Source organism: Triturus cristatus, chromosome 4_1 (genome assembly GCF_964204655.1).
Source record: "Triturus cristatus chromosome 4_1, aTriCri1.1, whole genome shotgun sequence".
NCBI classification, from domain to species: Eukaryota; Metazoa; Chordata; class Amphibia; order Caudata; family Salamandridae; genus Triturus; species Triturus cristatus.
In genome coordinates this window covers 1,093,540,117-1,093,559,575 of record NC_140585.1, presented here as the reverse complement: position 1 = coordinate 1,093,559,575, position 19,459 = coordinate 1,093,540,117, and the positions used below count along the sequence as shown (strand labels likewise).

The window sequence follows — 19,459 nt, the reverse complement described above, 5'->3', positions numbered from 1 at the left end:
ATCTACGAGTATCATTTCACATGTAATTTCAGTAAATCATACTTTTCCTGACGGACACAGATTGCAAAAGAAAGGTCGCTGTAAAAAAGCATACATCCGGTTCGTCAAGTGCAAAAAGAAGGCTCATCGCAGATCCGACATTAGACGCTGAATATTTTTTAAAAAGTGGTTTGAGGTAGGCATTTCGGAGATATAAATACAGAGGGCAAAGAAGCAAAAAGTGCTCGGTACTCTGCTTCGAAGTCCCATCACAGGGACAGGGCATTGCAGTGTAATTATTAATCAACGGAAAGGCCACTAAAATGTGGGCAATACCTAGACGTAGTTTGGTGAGGACAAACTGATGAGATTGTTTGGTGACCACTTTTAGGTACTTGGCGAAACCTAAACTTGCCTGGTTAAGGGAGTAGTAAAATTGGTGAGTAGCCATCGAGCGGGTTATGTGTCTACGCACTTGGATTTAATCCCCAAGTAAATAACTTTTAGCTCCTTTTTTGAGGAATCTACAGCCCTGGCATGGTCCACAAAAACATTCATATTGAATATCTCTCTGTAGGATAAGATCACGTAATTAAGCCATGGGATCTGGTTATGTTTATCCAAACGGAGGCAGTCTTGGATAATTTTCCTAGTGAAGCCAGTTTCCTCCTTTGCCCAAATCGATCTCCAGGTCATTAGTGGGCCTAGCCCCGTAAGGTCAGTCAGGTATTCCAGCCCAACCTCAAGGTGGGACAGTCCAGTGGAGGCTGAAGTTGGAAGGCAAAGAAGGCTCTTTAAAAAGCTATTTCCTCCACCTGGAGGTCTCCATGGCGACAATGACCCCAAACCCCTGATCCATAGAGGGCCACAGAAGCACATCGAAGGCGGTAAATGTGCAACATATCACAAAGACGCCGGCTTCCTAATTTTGAGGCGAATTTAAAAACACCAGAAATGGCTTTGCCCATCTTGGCCTTAACGTTACAAATCTCCTGTGCCCACATGCCATTACTACTGAGAGTGATGCCTAAATAGCAAAATGTATCCACCATTTGTATCTTTTGGTCCGCAAACGAAGGATCTCAAGTTTTTTTTATTTTCTTACCACTAGCCATAATAAACGTCTTGGAGTTATTGATTTTTAATTTCCTCCCCTGGATAAAACTAAAAAAACTATCCATTAATCTCTGCAGACCCACTGGAGTTCTAGACAAAACAGTATCGTCTGCGTAGAGCAGTACAGGAATGGCTTGGCCCTCGGCTTGTGGTGCATCAGCAGGGACCAATCTCAATTCAGAGTCCATGTCATTAATAAAAAGAGAGAAGAGCAGTGGGGCAAGGACGCAACCTTGTCTAATACCTGATTTGACCTCCATATCATCAGTGCATTCACCCGCTTGGCCATAACGAATCCTGGCCGATAGTTTACTGTATAGTCTGGCCAGAAAATAAATAATTGCGGGTGGGGCGCCCATATTTAATAACGTGGTCCACAGAAGGGCATGGTTCACCAAATCGAAAGCGCTGGACAAATCAGCAAAGCAGAGGAATAAGGAGCCCTGTTTGGCTCGGGTGTATTTACCTATGATAAGATCTAAATTAACACACTGCTCAACGGTACCAAGGCCCCTACGGAACCCAAATTGGGAGTCAGCCAAGATACCATTGACCTCTGCCCATTCCTCCAGACGCTGTAGGAGCACCCTACTCATAATTTTTAGGGAGGAGTCCAGAAGGGAGATAGGGGCGGTAGTTCTTTGCCTCGCTCCTATCGCCCTTCTTGTAGGTTGGTATAATAATTGATTCACCCCATGTAAGAGGGGTGCTTACCATAACGGCCGCGTTGAAGACTTTGGTCAAAAGGGGGCCCCACAAAAGAGTGTCAGCTTTGTAAAGGTCTATCGGCACCCCATCAGGCCCTGGGGCCTTTCCTCCCTTGCTGTTTTGGATGGCAGTAACTACCTCGGCAGTTGTAATATTTAGGGGAAGGTTTGGACCAAGGGCTGCTGCTCTGGGGCACGTACTAGTTTACGGCCCCCGCCCCCCCCCCCCCCGGATTAAAAATGCTATTATAAAACGCAACCCAGTTTTCTTCACTAACCTGGGCTGACAATACTGGGTAAGCCTCCTTCTGATGCAAAAAAGGACTATTCACAGTGCTCCAGAAATGTTTACTGTCCCGCAATTCGGCTGCTCTGGAGAAATTATCCCAGGCTTCCTCCCGTAATTCATGCTTCCTACCGGGACAATTGGTCCTTATAGTTTGCTCTGAGGGATTTAACAACACACTTGTCCCTGGGGTAATTATATAGGGCTTTCTTTAGTTCCTGCAAGGACTTCGTACAAGCCCTATCAAACCATCCCACTTTAGCCCTGGGCCTATTGGGGGCAATAATTATTTTTTTAGTTATGGCATTAATTTCCTCGAAGTCAACGATAATGCTTGCCGCACTTGTATTATCATCTAAACAGCGCTGCAGCTCAGGGAGACTTACAGCCACAATTTTTTACATCAGCTTCTCAGAATTGTCACTGCACCATTTTTATTCTACATCCATTAGGCCTATGAGGGATTAATTCAGCAACTGTCCTACGGGCAACTTGGACCTTCCTCCCCCAAATCAAGGTGGTAAAAGTAATTCCATTATGATCACTAAGGGACATGTCTACAATTTGCGGGACAGAACAGAGAGAGCTGATATTCTCCGAAACCAACAGGTGATCAATAACAGAGGCTGAGTTCCTCCCTACGAAAGTTGGGACCGGGTTGCCCTCCCTATCATTAGCGGGCACATAAAAAAGTAGATCCAATTTTAACAATGAGGCATTTAATGACTCTCCGTAAGGTGTATGTACAAAATGAGCCCAGTCGGCCCCTCGGACCCCATCAAATCCGCAGGCATTAGAAAAAGAGCAAGTACATGTGGGAATATTAAAATCACCCCCCCAGATAATAACAAATGGAACCGGGTTAGCCCTACATAGTTTATCAATTACAGTTGCAAGTTCATTGACTACAAATGAGCTCGAGGAATCAAACATGTTATAGTGGTTAATCAGCAGGACATCACGGTCCCCACTTTGCTGCAGCCAGAGGACCTGTGAATGGGATCCTACAATGGTATGAGATTTAACTTGCACCGGGAAACTTACGGACAAAAGGATCACAAGACCGCCTTTGGCCCTACCCATGGTAGATGCCTGCGCCGGGCAGTTAAAAGAGACCAAGCCATCAAAGAGAATCTCTTCTGTGGACCAGGTCTCTTGGAGGCAGAGTATGTCCTGGCCGTTAACAGTCTCCCTCCAGCCTAGGGCCTCCTCCTTTTTACGCCAGCCTGCGATGTTCCAACTCAAGATTTTAAACCTTGCACCATAATCCACAGCATCAGATCCAGGGATGTCCCCCACGGGACTACTGGGGGATGTCAAATCCTTAGTGGCCGCCAAGCTGCTAAGTTGACTGGCACACACGGAGGGAAATTGGGACTGGGTGTTTGGCCCTAGCCGAGCACCAGCTGTTGGTAGATACTCCACACGGGCCAATTGTAACTGATCGGTTCTTCCTATTAAAGCTTCTACACTCGGGGGTGTGCTCCCCACCCCAAGAGATGGCTGTGTTTCCTGGGGTAGTCAGTCGACTGCATCAAGGCAGCTAAAATGGTTGTAATCACAAAACGTGGCTCTAGATGGCATAGGACCTAGAACGCCGTGATATCTCCTATTTCTGCCCCTATAGTTGACCCTGGTCCACTCATTACTGCCACTCCCATAGGTCGTCGGGGATGGGGGGGGGTAAAAGAAAGAAAGCGGCAGGGTCTGGATAGTGGAGTCAAAAGACCTATTAAAACCGGCACAAATATGGTGGACTGTTCTGGGGTCCCTAAAATTAATTGTTATACAGTCCCCATTTATAGTTTTTGCCAGCTTTCCCACCCAAGTTACCCTTCTTAGCATTACAATCTCGCTAGATAGCTGGGTTGGCAGGGGTCTGTTCCAATTAAGCCATTTGACAACCTTGCTTTTAGGTGAGGTAAATGATTCATCTTCCCCTTCTTCTAGGGCTGGAACACCCGCCAAGACCACCATAAAGCGGTTAGCTTCAGGGGGGAGGTCCGGGATTCGGGGTTTACTAGCCCTGATATCTTTCACTGACGTTGGAGGTGCACTATTACCCCTGTCTGTAACTGTAATCCCCGGGTTGTCATTGCCTCTGGCACCTGCCAGGGAGCAGGCCGGCAACTGCCTAGGAGGTACCAAGGGAAGAGGGTTAGAGCCCAGTGGTCCAGACAATCTGCAGCTGGGGGTAGGCATACTACTAGCTGAGGGGGGGAGAGCACCCTCAGGAATAATTGTACTGGAAATATTGGCATGAGTAGGTCTTGCTGCTAAAGTGGACGTTACACTCTCAATATTAGCCAATCTAGTTTCAATCTGTTCCAATTTGGCCTCTAGGGGATATAAAATAGATTTAAATAGCGCTCCCAAAGTCAAGTCTACCAATCCACTGCCCGAATCTTGTAGCCCTGCAGCAGGCCTTCCTGGTTTGATATTACTACTATTTTGCCTGGCAACCTTCGCTAGGCTTCCCTCTTTCTTGTTATATACTCTTTTCCTTTTTGGGATAGTCCCTTCTCTAGGCCCTGGATGCATAATAATATTATTGGGGGCAGCCCCTGGAGTGATGGGTGAGTTCACATCGTTGTCAAGGATTAAGTCAATTTCTGGCATTATTTCGTTAACCAAAAGGTCCAGATCCTGGGAGTTGTTCTCCTCCCCTCCAGGGGTGCTATCTTGCTCGATTTATACAGGGTGCAGTATCCGCCGTATGCAAGTGTCTATCCGGCGTTATGGCATTAGCGATTGGTCCCAGTGAAGATCTTTTAGTTGCAGTAAGTTCTTGCGACATGCATTTTTCCAGTACTAAGATTTCTTTGGACACTATTGAATTTACTCTAGTTAAGAATTTTTCCATGCCTCCCGCAATGGAACCCCCAACAATCGAGGACTTACTTCTAAGTTCCCTGTCGGACATAGTTCAGATGGAGATGAGAGACCTGGAGCCCAGAGGCAAGGAGGAGTGGCCCGGTCCGGTCAGAGACGGACCCGCCCTTGGCCCGGGCTTCGCGCTTCTCCCGCGCGCGGAGAGAAGGGCTTGTTAAAGTAGGAAGAAAAAGTGGGCGGGGCAAGCAGGGAGAGCGACCCGGGTGAAACAATTGGGCTCACAGGGGCTCCTGGGAGATGGTGTCCCTGCTTCCACGCTCGCAGCCCAGCTTCCACTCGACACACCCCAAGTCCTCCTACAGGTCACAGCCCCTCTCCGTATTCCGGCTCCCGCTGATGGTAGGTGCGCTGCGGGACTCGCGCAGCGGGTCCGGTGAGCCGTGTGAGAGAAATGGTGAGAAATGGGGCAGGAAGGCAACAGCAACAATCCGGCAGCACGATCCTCACAAGGAAGTTAAAGTCACCAAGGCGTGATTTAACAGGGAAGGCCAGTTCCACAGAATGCCCCCAGACTGCTGCCCAGCGCCGGGGGAACCGCCAACTCCTGGATCCACGCCAGCGCCGAGCCGCGTCTGCCACGGAGTCAGCAGAGTCAAAACAGGGAGGTCAGAAAGCAAAAAGACAGGGGAAAACCCAAAAGATGCCAAGGCTGCGGAGTCTTGTAGTGCCACCCCGGCACCTTCAGGGGGTCTGCCAGACTCTGTTAAAGTGAGCTGGCCCTCGGATGCAGGCCCTACAGCAAGCTCGACGTTTTAAGTCTTCCCCTCCATTGGGCAGAAGATATTAGATATTAGGGGCTGAGAGCTGAGCGTTTCAGTAATATCAACAGGCTTGGTTTATTTTTACTTGCAGTCTCTACTTGCTTAGCCGTTCGATCAGTTCTGTGTGCAGAGTTCCCACTTCCTACCTGCACCCTGCTTTTTGCCCCCCCCCCCCCCCCCCCGAGTTTCCGGGCGTCTCTTAGGAATTTCTAATGTTCCGGGGTGACTTGGCTGTGTAGCCGCAGCTTCGGATACGACAGGGGATGACTTGTCATTATTTTTACTTTAGACAGTTTTCGCCCCCTGCCCCGTCATCCTTACTTGCTTGCCTTCTGTATCCGGGGGACAACGTATCCTCTGTCCCCAGTTTCTGTGCTGGGACCGGCTGCAATGCCGAGAACTTCTCTCTGTGCCTGTACTGATCAGGATCTGGTGTAAAGTCAAAAGTTACGTCGAAGTTGCGCATCGTTGCGAGCTGCCGCAGGGAAATACGGGACGAGGATGCTAGAGCTGAGCTGAGCAGTTCTCCGTCAGTAATCCGGACAGATTTCCTAGTTAAAACTGTGTGGCATTTCCCATCTGTATGCAAAACTGGCAACCCCAGACTTATTCCAACCTTTTTGCGACTCATTGGTTAGCTAAAGCTTGATTTCTTAATAGTGTAATGTACAGTGATGGAGGAATGCTTTAATTCTACTGAGCCACTGGAATTTGCTCTTTGTATTACAGGCCATTGTTTTTCACCCATTGTGCCCCTCTAGATGGAGACCAGCTATATGCAAATCAGTGCTGTTACAGTGGGAACAGCGCAGCTTGAAGTGTTAGGCTAGGTCGCCCTTAAAATGGGAACCCAAGACACCATGTAGGCCGCGTTGGTGAGGTATAAGTTTAGTCCTGTAGTACTGCGAGCCTGAACCCACGTCTGGACATATCCATGTGCTTAAGAGGTCGATTGCAACCAACAACAAAGTGATGGACGGACTATTTGAATTAATCTGTTGCTGCCACTTGCATGGCATTAAAGTTCATTGTTTTTCAACCACCATGCCGCTCTTGACAGACAGGCTGTGTAAGTCAGTGATATCCTCCATTTGGATTGGAAAAATAAAGTCAAACTGCTTGACATGCCCCATTTGAGAGGGGCAGGTTACATGGAATAATAGGGACCGAAGTATTTGGCTACGTTAAAGAGGTTTTTGGAAGGTGTTGAAACGTTGATATGTTTGTGCACTGAATATTGAAATGGGATTTCAAACCAATGCTTGTCTGCATCATTTACTTGTTCTTCATTTTTCAGTTTGGACTTAAGAAGCCACAGCTGAAATGTCCTGTTCCGGTTGTTCCTGTAAGAAAAAACACATCCTCTTCCTCATCTTCACAGTCTAGCATAAATTCCAGTATGAACTCCAGTGTATCAATTTCTCCAGTGGCCTTAAACGGTAAGTTAATGCCGATTTGTCGACCTACTCCTTAGGTCATTAGAATTGCATTATTTTTGAGCATAGGAAATTAGACTCCGATTTAAAATTGTTATTTAAGGTTTCAGTTGGTTAGTTCCTGTGTACTTAGTTCAGTAAGCTTTAGCTTTTAAACGTGGACTCTATGTATTTATCATGACTCACTCCATTTCCGCCATTTTATAACTGTTAATTTCAGTGCTAGTATTTTTCGAGTATTATGTCAATTAATCCATCAATAATTTGAAAAACTGATCTATTCTTCCTTATCTAGTCATCCACCTACGCACCGTCCCTTAAATGTTTCCGTATGCCTCTGTGGCCTATCTGTGGCTACCTACATTGTCAGTATGTATTTGCGCGAAGTCACTTGTAGTTGTATTGCTCTTTCTACAGGTCTGTCTTGTGTGCCTCTGCATACCCTACATGACAGCCAGACATACCTGCTTTGTCACCTTTTTATTCTGCTTTTACGCTCTAAATTTACGTTACCACAATAACTTTTCCTGTCTGGATTTCGCTTCTACCAGACAGAATAATTAAACTCAGTCCAAATCTCGACTTTTGTGCCTTTTTGAGGCACTTAGATGCGTCATCTCGTAAAGTTTTTCATATCTCATCCATGATAAGATGAAACTAAAGCTCTTATTTGATCTGACTCCAGTTGAAGTAAAAATCGGGTAGCTTGCATGATTGAACCGAGAAATTTTGACAGCCACACTACACCTAGCCTGGAGTCTTTGTTGGCTCACTCAGAGATCATATTTTTAAATCATGCTCATTCTGCACAAATGTTAGGGTTCTCATTTAATCAAAAACAGGATCCATCATTGTACCATGTTGTATAAATATTACATCACCCCCATCCTGATGGAACTTCATCGACTCCATTTGCTGGCCCACACCATTTTTAAAGCCAATTACATTATTTACAAAGCCATAATGACCAGTAACCATGCTTATCTTACAGACATGTTTGCTATATCTTATGGTCCCAGGCACACCGGCAGTCCAAGACACCATCAGTCTGCAGACAAAGAAGTTAAGAAGAGAAAAAAAGGCACCAGATCTTTTCCATGTAGGACCTGGAACAACATCCCCCTGGCAATTAAGACTGCCCCAACACTGCTCCTCCAATTCAGGAAAGAATTGAAGATTCACCTTTTAAACACTAAATCGCAAAACATTAGCCAGCTACCTACCCTGTGACTCGTTTGTCTTTGACCCTGTATGGTGTTCTGCTGCCTTTTGGCTAGGCTTCTGCTATAGAAATGCAGCATGCAAGCATACATACATGTCTTCCCAGATCTCCCACTGCAGAAGTGTTTCTCAGCATTTAGAAACTCACATATAAGTGGATGAATGTGTGTTGTTTTTTTTGTTGTTTTTTTTTTGTTGTTGTTTTGTTCTGGATCCAACCATTTTGAATTCCTTGCATCTTCTCCATCATACTAATCCTTTCATTGATTCTTCTACCGTCCCTTAACCTTCCTATGAAGCAAGCTATGAACGGGCTGTTTCACTTTCCCTTGCACCAAGGAACTGGCCAAGTGTACAGTGCTTACACAAACTGTGGGTGGACCACCTTCAGTTACTGAGGCATAGTTTGGTCTCTAAGCCTTCTTAACTGACTAAGTGAATAGCTCCCCACAAAAACAAATATTCCATTATCTTGATCTTGCACGGACCAAGCAATTGGTTTCATCCATGTGTTATCTGAAATCTCAAACTTGAATAAGGAAAAAGTCAGTCACCGTGTCGCTGCCTTTACCAGACAGCCTAGAGTCTGCTTGGATTTCTCCACCTTGAAGACACTCTAAACACATCAAAATCATATTTATATTATTCCACCTTCTAATGCTTTACTATTTTCTAACCTGTTGCTGAGATAAAAAGATAGACTGGAAATAGGTGTAGGTTTTGGTATGGTTACCCCCCCACTGTTTGTCTGACTTTGACTGAATGTGCATTGGGTCCCTGCTAATCAGGTTCACAGTCTGGTCCTAGCCCCCAGAGGTTGACCTCCCAACTCCGATTTACCTACCTGCAACCAACTTTGGCCCAGTGACCGAATTTGACCTCTGCACCTGCCCCCACCAGTGGCGCTGGTGGTGCAGTCGATACACTTACCTGGCCCTTGCCCAGTGTTGGTCTTAAACCTGAAGACTGAATTTGTAAGTCGTGTACTTCCCAGTGAAATTCCCTGATTGCTTTCCTTCCATAGGGTAACATAGAACTGTTAGAAATATGAATGTATTTTACTGCAACAAAGTATCTTTGGTTCTAAATAATAAACATAAAAATGTAATTTTTATGACAATTGGTCTCAGATTAGGTAATTGAATGTGTAATCATTCCATGCCCGTGTGTGTACAACAAATGCTTAACCCAGCCCTCTAAGCTGAACTGCTCGACCGCATTGCCACGAGAACATTTATCTATTTTAGCCTTTGTAAAGCCTCTGGGGATACACTGGATTCTGTGCACGCTATACCTTACCTTGGTATAGTATATTCAGAGCCAGCTTCCTACAGCAGGTTTAATAGGTTATTATAAATATCTAGAAGAAAGGTACAGTTAAATGAAGGGTAACAAGATGTAAGGTCTACCTTAAACCAAGACTTGTCTGGTACAATTTTATGGCTTCACCATCAAGTTAATCACTTAGGAAATGTTGCATACTTGATATATTGGTACGTTGTACAGATCCCATTTATTCAATTGAGTGTTGCACTTTTAATAGCAATCACTGTAGTTTCAGGGGAGTGTTTCATTCGGTTTGTTATATCTGTTGTCAATGCTTCGGTTTTGATTTCCACTTTTATACTTGGTAAATTACTTCACCACAAATTCATCTCCTCTTCTAAGGGCCCGCTGCTTGGTCTGATAGTGAAGTTGCTTAAAAGCCTTACATTGTGCAATCTTCATTCTTGTCCAAACATGTATTTTGAAAAATTCACAGCCAAAGTTTCTGAATTAGGTTTTCATCAAACAGCAGGTTGTACCGATTGAGGGAATGAAGTGCAGTATATGAGTACCGAGAATAACGTGTTTCCTTTTCTACTTTTTACCAGCTACTTCTTTCAACAGTTCAATGGGCAATTCCAGATCTCTTTCTAATACTTCCCTAAATACGTCGATGAACAGTTCAAGGTTGCCTTGTAGTTCGGGAAGAATCCCCTTGGTTAGACGGAACAGCCGGCCAACATCTACACTGCAACCAAACGCTAGTGATGCCTCCAAGAAAATGTACAAATCAAATAGCGCAAGTAAACTTCCTGACCTCAGAATTAACAGTAAGCCTACGTCCCTTGTGGCATCGCATCCTCCAGCTTCTGTCAGCAAAATAAAAAAGCACACTTCAGATTCAAATCTCCAGAGGATAGCCTTGCCAAGCAAACCTCCAAGTGCACCTAAAGGAAGCACATGTTCAAAACCTAAAGCAATTATTGCACCAACACCTTCAAGTCAGCCCAAACTTTCCAGGCCCTCTGGAGGTAAGCAAATAAAACCTATTTTAAATATTGGTTGTGTTGTATTTTAGGTTGTTCCAGGTAAACTGCAACATTCTGTAATAGAATTGTGGCTCTGTACCACACATAAAAGGAAATGTCACATATGGCGCAGCCCACTGCATCAAATTCACCAAATGTATTTAAAATTTTATAAAGATCATTACATAGAGGGTCGCCACTGCATTTATGTGGTGCTATATCATTTCTGCTGCATCACTACATAGGCATTAGGCACTTAGGAAGAGTTAGCCTCATGTCCATACTTTGTTCTACGATAAGGTTTAGGATTAGTTAAATATAGTTTTAATAAGGGTAAGATTTAGGGTTCGGGTTAACTTCATGGTTACGTTGAAGTCTTTGGTTCAATATATTCTTTTGATATAGCTTTTTTGATGACATGGATAATTACATTATACACCTAGTCAAAGTAGTGGTTGTTCAAATTACTGGTTTGTTGCATTATATGACCGCTTGGTGTGGTTGTTTTTATATAGTGGCTTCTATGAAGTGACATTAAATGTACTGACATACAATTTTAGACGCATGAGAAAATGATGCATCAAATCGGGTCGAGTGGATAAATTATCCACATTGGATGCAGCTTAAAGGTATAATACCAGTTTACTTGTTTAACTAAATCCCTTGAATCTGAACAAACCACTTTGTAGTCTCCACAACTGACTAAATTAGTAGCACTTAAACATTGTTTTTTTTAAACTAGTTTATTAGTTTTTGGTAACAATTATATATTTTATTAAACTTTGCAGCCTTTTAGATTTTCAAATTCCTGTATGAGCTTCTAATATTCTTCCTGCATGTAACATTTGTCTATTGTATTCTCTTCCATTATCTATGCACTGCCTATCATGCAGTCATCCTTTAATGCAGTGGTCTTGAAACATTTTAATGCCGCGCCCCCCAATGGGGAAAAAAAGAATCATTGGGCCCCCTCTGAATTTTTCACAATTAATTTGATTACATTGGCAAAGTTTAAATGGCTTTATACATATTAAAACATTTACTTTTTAAAAGCTTAACAAAGTAACTGCAATCATATACATGATTGCCGAACATCCTATTATGGTCAGGCAGGCCTTACTAACACATGCAAGCATCCACAGTGGGACTATTGGAAGTTGAGGTGGGGGTTGAAGAATATCTTTCTCTCCCTCCCCCCGATCACTTGAGGCCCCTCCCCCTCAACCATTTCAGACTTGCGGTCTGCTTCTGTCCCTTGCTCCTAGGCTCTATTCTGTTGGGAGGGAGCTTGTCTGTATTTCCTAGTACCAGACCATCTTCAGCCTGTATTTTATTGAGGTGGTCCATAATGTCTGGCTCAGTCAGACTTAAAATTATGACTCATCTGTGAAAGAAGGGGTTGGGAGAGAGGTCAGGTAGGCTGTAAGAGTAGGGAGATGTGACGGAGACCTCTGACAGCATCTCCTTCCTGACGCATAGTTATGAGGAAATTTCCTTTTTGCAGGATTGTCCCCATTTAATACTTGATTTTGTGTAGATTTAATGACTGAGTATGGGGCACTGGGTGTCAGCATCCACGTGTTTGTGCTCTGACCCCCAAAAGAATATGTGCAATTGGCTAATTCCCGATTGGCATATTTAACTCGCCTATAAGTCCCTATTGTATGGCACCCAGTGCGTGTTAGTTAAATGTCACTAGTAGCTTGCAGCACTTATTGTGCCGCCACTAAAGCGACAAGCAAAAACACGACTGTAGGACTGCTTAGCTGTCCTGTTTTGAAGTTGCAACTTTGACCTGGCAATATATGCTTTTGTGGGGCCTATACCTTCCTCTTAGGGCTCCTGCCTGCGTTGCAGTGCGCTGCACTGCTCGCGCAGCGAGAGCCTTTTTGTATGGGGTTCTGAAAGCTGCTCACATGGTAGTGCGTGTGATCAGGCTTTCGCCGGCTGCCATTGGGTTTAGCGTGTTTTTTTGATAAAAATAATGCATGCAATTGGGCAAAGGCAGGCGCATGTCCTGCCTTTGCTCTGCCCATTCCCACTGGTGGCTAGCACACGCAGCAGCGCGCATTCGCCTCGCTCCCTCCCCCGCTCCTCTGTGGTGTGCGCGCACCACTGGTTTGTTCACAGTTTTACAGATGCTGTCTTTTCACTGACGAGACCACTCGATTTTGCTTGATTGCAAACAGATGTCCCTTTTAATCCCTTCCGGTTCATTTTCGGAAGTGGTGCCCTGTCTTTTATTTCAACGAGCCTTTCGAAGTTTCTGAGCTGTTCTTTCATTTGAGTGTTTTCGCCGGTCCCAGCTCCCATTCACCAAGATCCCTTATGCCTTTCTTATTCACGTTGTATGTCGGCAGCGCGCTCCTGCGTCTCAAAGGGCAGTAAGCGCTACCTAAATGCGAATACAATACACCGCACTCTCTTCCCACACAGCTGCTGCTCGCTTCTCTCGTGATGACGCGGTTTTCACTTATTTGCTGTTGTGGAGAATCTAAATTATGTAGCCCAGTTCATACTTATGGGGGTGGTTAGTCACTACAACTCCCAAAATATATTCTGGTGTTAAATGAAGACTTACGTGGAATATGGTGGCATTGTGTAGTTTTTTTGTATTACCTGCAGTTGAAATGTCGTTTTTTTTTATTTATTTTTTTTTTCCTTTTTTGGTGGCATGTACACATTCCATACTCTAAATTGCCACCATGGGTTAGGTTTTTGGGAACTCTCATATCAAGTTTGGGGGACTTAACTTGGGTACTTGATGTTTATGCACAGCTGCTCAAGTGGCTGCTTGTCATGTGTACCACTTTCATCCAGTCCTTACTATTTAGTGATCAGCACTTGGCATTCTTGGACTTGTAGTTTTATATGTTACCGGTTTGTGTATTTGCTTTAAGAGGCACAGCATGTAGTATGCTGTTGCCTGTCGAAGATGTAAAAAAAAAATGGCATGCAGCCCCTTTGGCCTTTGTGGACCTTATTCCCTTGCTACCTGGGCAATAAATACGCTCTTGTAATGAAATAAGTGTATGTTGGAAAGCGGTTAGAAAATAAACATTCCCACAGCGCCTTCTCATTTTCATCCTATCTCTTCGTCTCCTGTTCTTCTTCCTGCCTTGGGCTATCGGAGATTTTGACAGATTTAATGTGTCTGCTTGGATTGTTTGCTTCTGTTAGACTTTGCTGGAAGCGCGCGCTGGGTCCCAGGCCTGTTCCTATTTTTGAAGCCGTGTGGTTTTTCTTTTGGCAATATCGTTCCGCGGATTGAGGCGAGAGCGCTTCTCGTGATGGAGGTCGCTCGCAGGAGCCTCTCTCGTGACAGGGCGCAGGCTGGGCTGGGTAAAGTGAGAGGAAAGCAAACCTTAAATCACTCTCTGCCGGTTCACTGCCAAGGGTGGCTTTCAAACGTCTGCTCGTCGCCCCTGAGGTATGTACCCCTCCGCCCCTGCTGCCTCGAACTGCAGAGATGAGCGCGCGCCCGGGCCAGGCGGGCGCTGACTGGGCCAGGGGCGTAACGCAGGCCCGTGGGGCGTGGAGAGGCCATAACCTTTCAGAAGGGGCCCCATTCTGCCCGAGATCAGTAACGAAAGTCTGAGATACAGGCGCCCTCCACATTTGGTAGGGAAGCCCCGTCATTTTCCGTTACGCCACTGGCTGGGCCTGTGCGACTTGGTGTTAAGAGGCTCCAAAGGGCGCGAGGTCACGACATGTTTCAAAACCGACCCAGGCGTCAGCACACATGGGGTCGTACATCATTTTTGTTTAGCACAACTACTTCTAGGCACTTGAGCACATATAATCAGGTTACAGAGAACCGCCAACAGGCCAACTAATAGGGGAAGAGTAACAGAACAAAACATAACTGAGCAGCAAGTAGGCAGAAAAGCGCCGAGGCCAAGTAGGTAATAATGGGCTATATTAGCATACATACTATAACACGAGATAGTCATGGTGTTGGGCCTGGCTACCTTGACATATCCTTCAAGAGTGCACACTGTTGCATTGATCATCCCTTGCTGGGAGTACAGTTGTTTCAAGCAGTGACAGTGGCTGGCCTGATGCATCCCGGTTTCTGCTGGGTCAGCGTTACCATTGGCCTTGCTTGACCTGGAGCAGGAGGTAGCCCTTGACGTCTGTCTCCAAGGATACCCTGTGGTGGGTTGGACCTTGTCATGAGCTACGTCGCATGTTCGGGGCACTGACGCAGGTGAACATGAAGGACTGACTGTGAGGGGAAAGGGAATGTTTAGGATCTCAAAATGTATATTTTCAGTTTCTTCCTGAATTTCAAGAAGTTAGGAAGGATCAGGAATTGCCCAGGAGGTTTCTAAATATCTGGGTGCAATGCCGAAAAAGTCTGTCACCTTGACATCTGCATTTTGTCCCTGACACCAATAGAAAATGTGCTTGTATAGGGAGTACAGCCAGGGATATGTGGGAATGCCACACCTACCGCGCTGTACTCCCTGTACATGCCATCTTAATCTTACCCTGGGTTTATGTGGGACAGAACCTTCCAGTCGCCAGTAAGTGAGGAAGTATTTTTAAATTTATTATAGACCGGCTCACTGTCCAGAAACAGGATAGTGGGGCTTTTAAGTCTGGACACATCCAAGGGTGTTTTGAGGCTAAAGAGAAGTGTGCTGGTCACTTTGTTGAACTTTTGCAGAATTTTGAGCTGGCCCACTAGATGCCACATCATTGCCATAGTCAAGATGTGCGTTCAAAACATGCCAAGCCGTAGTATCTTTAGGCACTTTTTGTTGGTAAAAGTACGATTTTACTACTGTTCCAACCTGGAATTCGGTATAAGGTATATGTCCCAAATGGCTCCCACGTTTTCTTTACTGTTTAAGGGACATCTTTTCACCAACAAGGGACCACAGTGAACGCACATCTTGAATCTTGAGGAAGTGTGACTGGGCAAGTACTAGTATCTGTTTTGGACCAATTGAGTTTGAGGTGCTTTAGCAATATAAATCCATATTGTGGATGATGCAGATTGGGAAGTGGGAAAACTGGTGTCTTAAACTTTACTGGACGGCCCTTTTAGCAAGCATTGGCAAAGACAATAGCTCAGTCATTGGCTGCCAGCCTTCTGGCTTTGTCAATGCTTCCTTTGGTCATGTTTTTTTTTAAAACAAAGCATTGTTAGGGGGAGCCACCAGGCCCTCGCCAATATATATGTAATAAAAAATGTCTAAAAGTAAAACTTTTTTATTTTTTATTTTTTTAAATCTCAAAAAGCACACATTGCTATTGTCCTTGGCACTGAAAGGAACTACTTTGTTAATGCGCACCTTGTGGAAGACCATAATGCCATCACTCACAGTGAAATTAGCCAATGGTTGAAGTAGGCTGATCCACTTCCCCATGATGTATGCATTAGTGGACGGACAAAAACGGGAATGGCATAAAAATGTATCAATGAATGAAGAGGGCTGAAAGCCTAAACAAGTATATTATACCTATATCATTTTAGTAAAATCAAAAGGTCTTGGCAAATATCAGACCTAAAACTGACCGATTAGTGTTAACTACTGTGTAGATGTGGACGCAAATGGAAAGTTATATATTCTAGTTACTTATGTTATGTACCTATAAGAAGGAAAAGCTGTAGATATATTTTTTTTGCTCCAACATTAAGAGCTGCAGATTCTCTACGGGGAATTTGTTATTGAAAGCACTACTAGCTGGAAAGTGTGACGACTTCAAACAGTCTTGGTTTTTACCCAACACTTCTTTAAGTTATTGGTTTGCTGAGACCATATTTACTATGATCAAATGAATACTACTAGACCCAAAAATGCAACATGCTGTTGGGTAAAAAAGCCAGCAGTATTTAAAGGTGCCACTCTGGACTTGCGGCTACTTTGAAGATATGGGTTGGGCTAAGGTGTCTTAAGATGGGGTCATTAATCCTAAAATATAAGGGGCAACAATGTATCCTTGGTGATTGCACTGCCCACAGCTACACATGCAGACTAGCTTGTCTTACAAGACCAAGAAACACAGAGGCATGTCATACGGGGTGGGCTTTTTCTGCTCTTGGTCTCTTCAAATATAGGTAAAAGGAAGGACACAAGGGTCAGTTCTGTCTGATTTTGATCATCCGATCCACTTCTCACTGCAGTAGTTACCATTTGTAGCAATAGTGAGATGCTCTGATTAGGAAAAGTGAGCATGTAAGAAAACGATTAGGTTTTTAGGAAGATGGAATATTGATTATGGTTTTTGTGAGTGGATGGGTGAGGACAGTAAGAAAGAAGCTTTTGCAATAGGGTTGTCAGATGGCATTCTGCCTGTTAAACAACTCTTATCACTGAACTTTCTTTTTACAGAACTATCTCTCAAACACATTAGAGTACCAAATAAAAGCAGAGTACTAGGAACATAGTGTTTTGCTCACACTGGGTGGTCTGCGGTCAGGAAATGCACCAGTGGGTTTAATGTAATAGAGGTGCTTATATCCCAAGGGATAAAGAGGCTGTTGGAAGGTATGTTGTGTGGGGTGTAGGGAAGAATAGTTCTTAGTTTTTTTTCAGTAAGATTCTTTTATGTAGCACACACTTCAACAATACGTGTTTTTAAAGTTTCTTCAGTGAATCACGCTACATCAGTAATTTTAACATGGATAGATTTGAGCCAAATCCATCCAGGGCAAGAAAAAACAATAGTTAGAATGTCATTAGTAGAGCGTAGGACAATATGGAAATAAAATATCTGCTACTAACTAAAATTGGGTATAGTAAAGGACCATATAAGGATCTGGTGGCTAGGGCACGAATTAGTACATAGAACAAAGGGGTGACTAAGAAAGAGGGTTATGTGGAGAACTTGTGACTATGGCTAGATAACAAGACCAATAATATAAAGTGGGAGCATTACTGATAATGAGTGTTTGAGAGCAGGTACTCGCAAAAAAGCTGTAAAACATTGATCCCTGTAGGAAAAGGATATAAAGGTAATAATCATGGGCCTATTTACAAAAGCATTGAGTAGAGGAAGCAGTAGTGCTACAGAACTAATATTTTGCGTACTCTTGCATGCCTTTGTAAATCGAATGCAAAATATCAAACTCCCTAATAGTGAACATGCAAAGAGGGCACAGTCCTTTTTGTACTAATTGTATATGAATATTCTCTAAATAGTCTCATTTAATTCCAATGTGAGATGTTTTGAAGCAAATTTATTTTTTGTTTGAATCTCTTTATTACATTTTGTCATTAATATGCTCTGTTTATATATGATGTAAAGACAAGGTAGGAGGTTGACTCGCATTCTGTCCATACAGTACATGGAAAGGATATCATACCTCCCACAATTATTGCCTTCGATAAATAACTGTGATTGAGTAAGTAATATTCTTTGTTCAGCAAATCAGTCAGGCCTTTACATATGAGTATGCAAGAGTTTCCCCAGTGTAGCACATTGTCACATTTGTAATGCAAAAATCCATTGTGTGAAAAGCCAAATCTAACGTAACAACTGGAGCTTGTGTTTACAATGTTTTGAAAAATATATATATTTTTATTAAACAAACATACCATCATCGTAATCAGTGAACACATTTGGCGCCATCAGCAGTTATTAGAACAAGGATACAATATAACATGTAACAGAGGGATCGTCGGTCCCCCCAGTTTTATGTGGTGCTATTGCTTCCTCCCTCCCCGGCAATCATATCTTCGTCTGTCTAGGATCTGTACTTTACCCATGGATCCCATACTCTGTGTTTACAATTTTTTTTTTTTCCCCTTGTCGACACCCTCCAAGCCCCCCCCCCCCCCCCCCCTTCCCCACCTACACCTGGCAAGTGATCAGCTGCAGCTGTGAATATGGAGACAGATACAGCCCAGTGGAGCCTCAGTTAATGGAGAGCGAGGTGTAGCAGTATGAAAAAGCATCAGCTCATGCAGATGACAATCCTCTGTTTCGCCGATCCCAACCTGCTTACTGGTTGGTTCCACTCCCATTATTGTCTTTCATGGATGCCTGGAAGTCTGTTAGTATTCCGCCCCAACTAGGGGCCGCCGGATATATTCGCAGTCCCAGAACATCTTCTCTGTGCAAAGCTGCACTCTCCACTTGTGCCCACACCAGGAATGACTGTAACCAAGCCTCAATTAGAGGGAGTTCTGGGGACTTCCACCTGCGGCTGATAAGTTGCTTAGCAGTTAGGAATCCCAGATCGAGAAATCTGGAGGTTCTCTTGCGTTTCTTGGCACTAGGAAATAAACCCAGCACACATACCACACACGAATGTAGGGCAAGGCGATCCGTACAGTATGACAGCATGGACGTAACACCCTGTCAATGAGTGTGTGAAGTGGGGCAGGACCAGACCATGTGGAGCAAATCTGCATTTACCAGGGCACATCGGAGACAGGCAGGTGCGTACAGTTTCAGCAACGTAACTCTGCAGTATCTGGCACCCCAGACAAATTGCCTGACCATTTTCTCGAGATATTGGAAAGATTTGGCCGGACATATAGGGGCAGGTTGGAAGAATAGCATAAGTCTATCGAGGACCATCATCTTTAGCAGGGTGACCTGGCCCAACACCTATAATGGTAATATTCGCCAAATTGGGGCCGATTCATAAAGGTTTGTAAGATATTAGTGGAATTACAAAATGATAGGTTGATATCCGATTTATATTTTAAAGTGAGCAAAATAAATTTGGATTTAAGAACTTTGATTTTAAGACATTTTTATTTAAATCATTCTTGTAAGCACTCCAGAGATGATTTGGGTGGATCCA

General features: G+C 44.1%; 1 protein-coding gene across 1 annotated transcript in view; it reads left to right on the top strand.

The window, feature by feature from the left end:
* GTSE1 (G2 and S-phase expressed 1) overlaps positions 1 to 19,459 on the top strand; it is a 289,654-nt gene that overhangs the window by 142,892 nt on the left and 127,303 nt on the right. The window contains exons 6-7 of the mRNA XM_085654085.1: positions 7,039 to 7,180; positions 10,273 to 10,695. Coding sequence (XP_085510211.1) covers positions 7,039 to 7,180; positions 10,273 to 10,695 — 565 coding nt within the window. The remainder of the gene's footprint in view (positions 1 to 7,038; positions 7,181 to 10,272; positions 10,696 to 19,459) is intronic.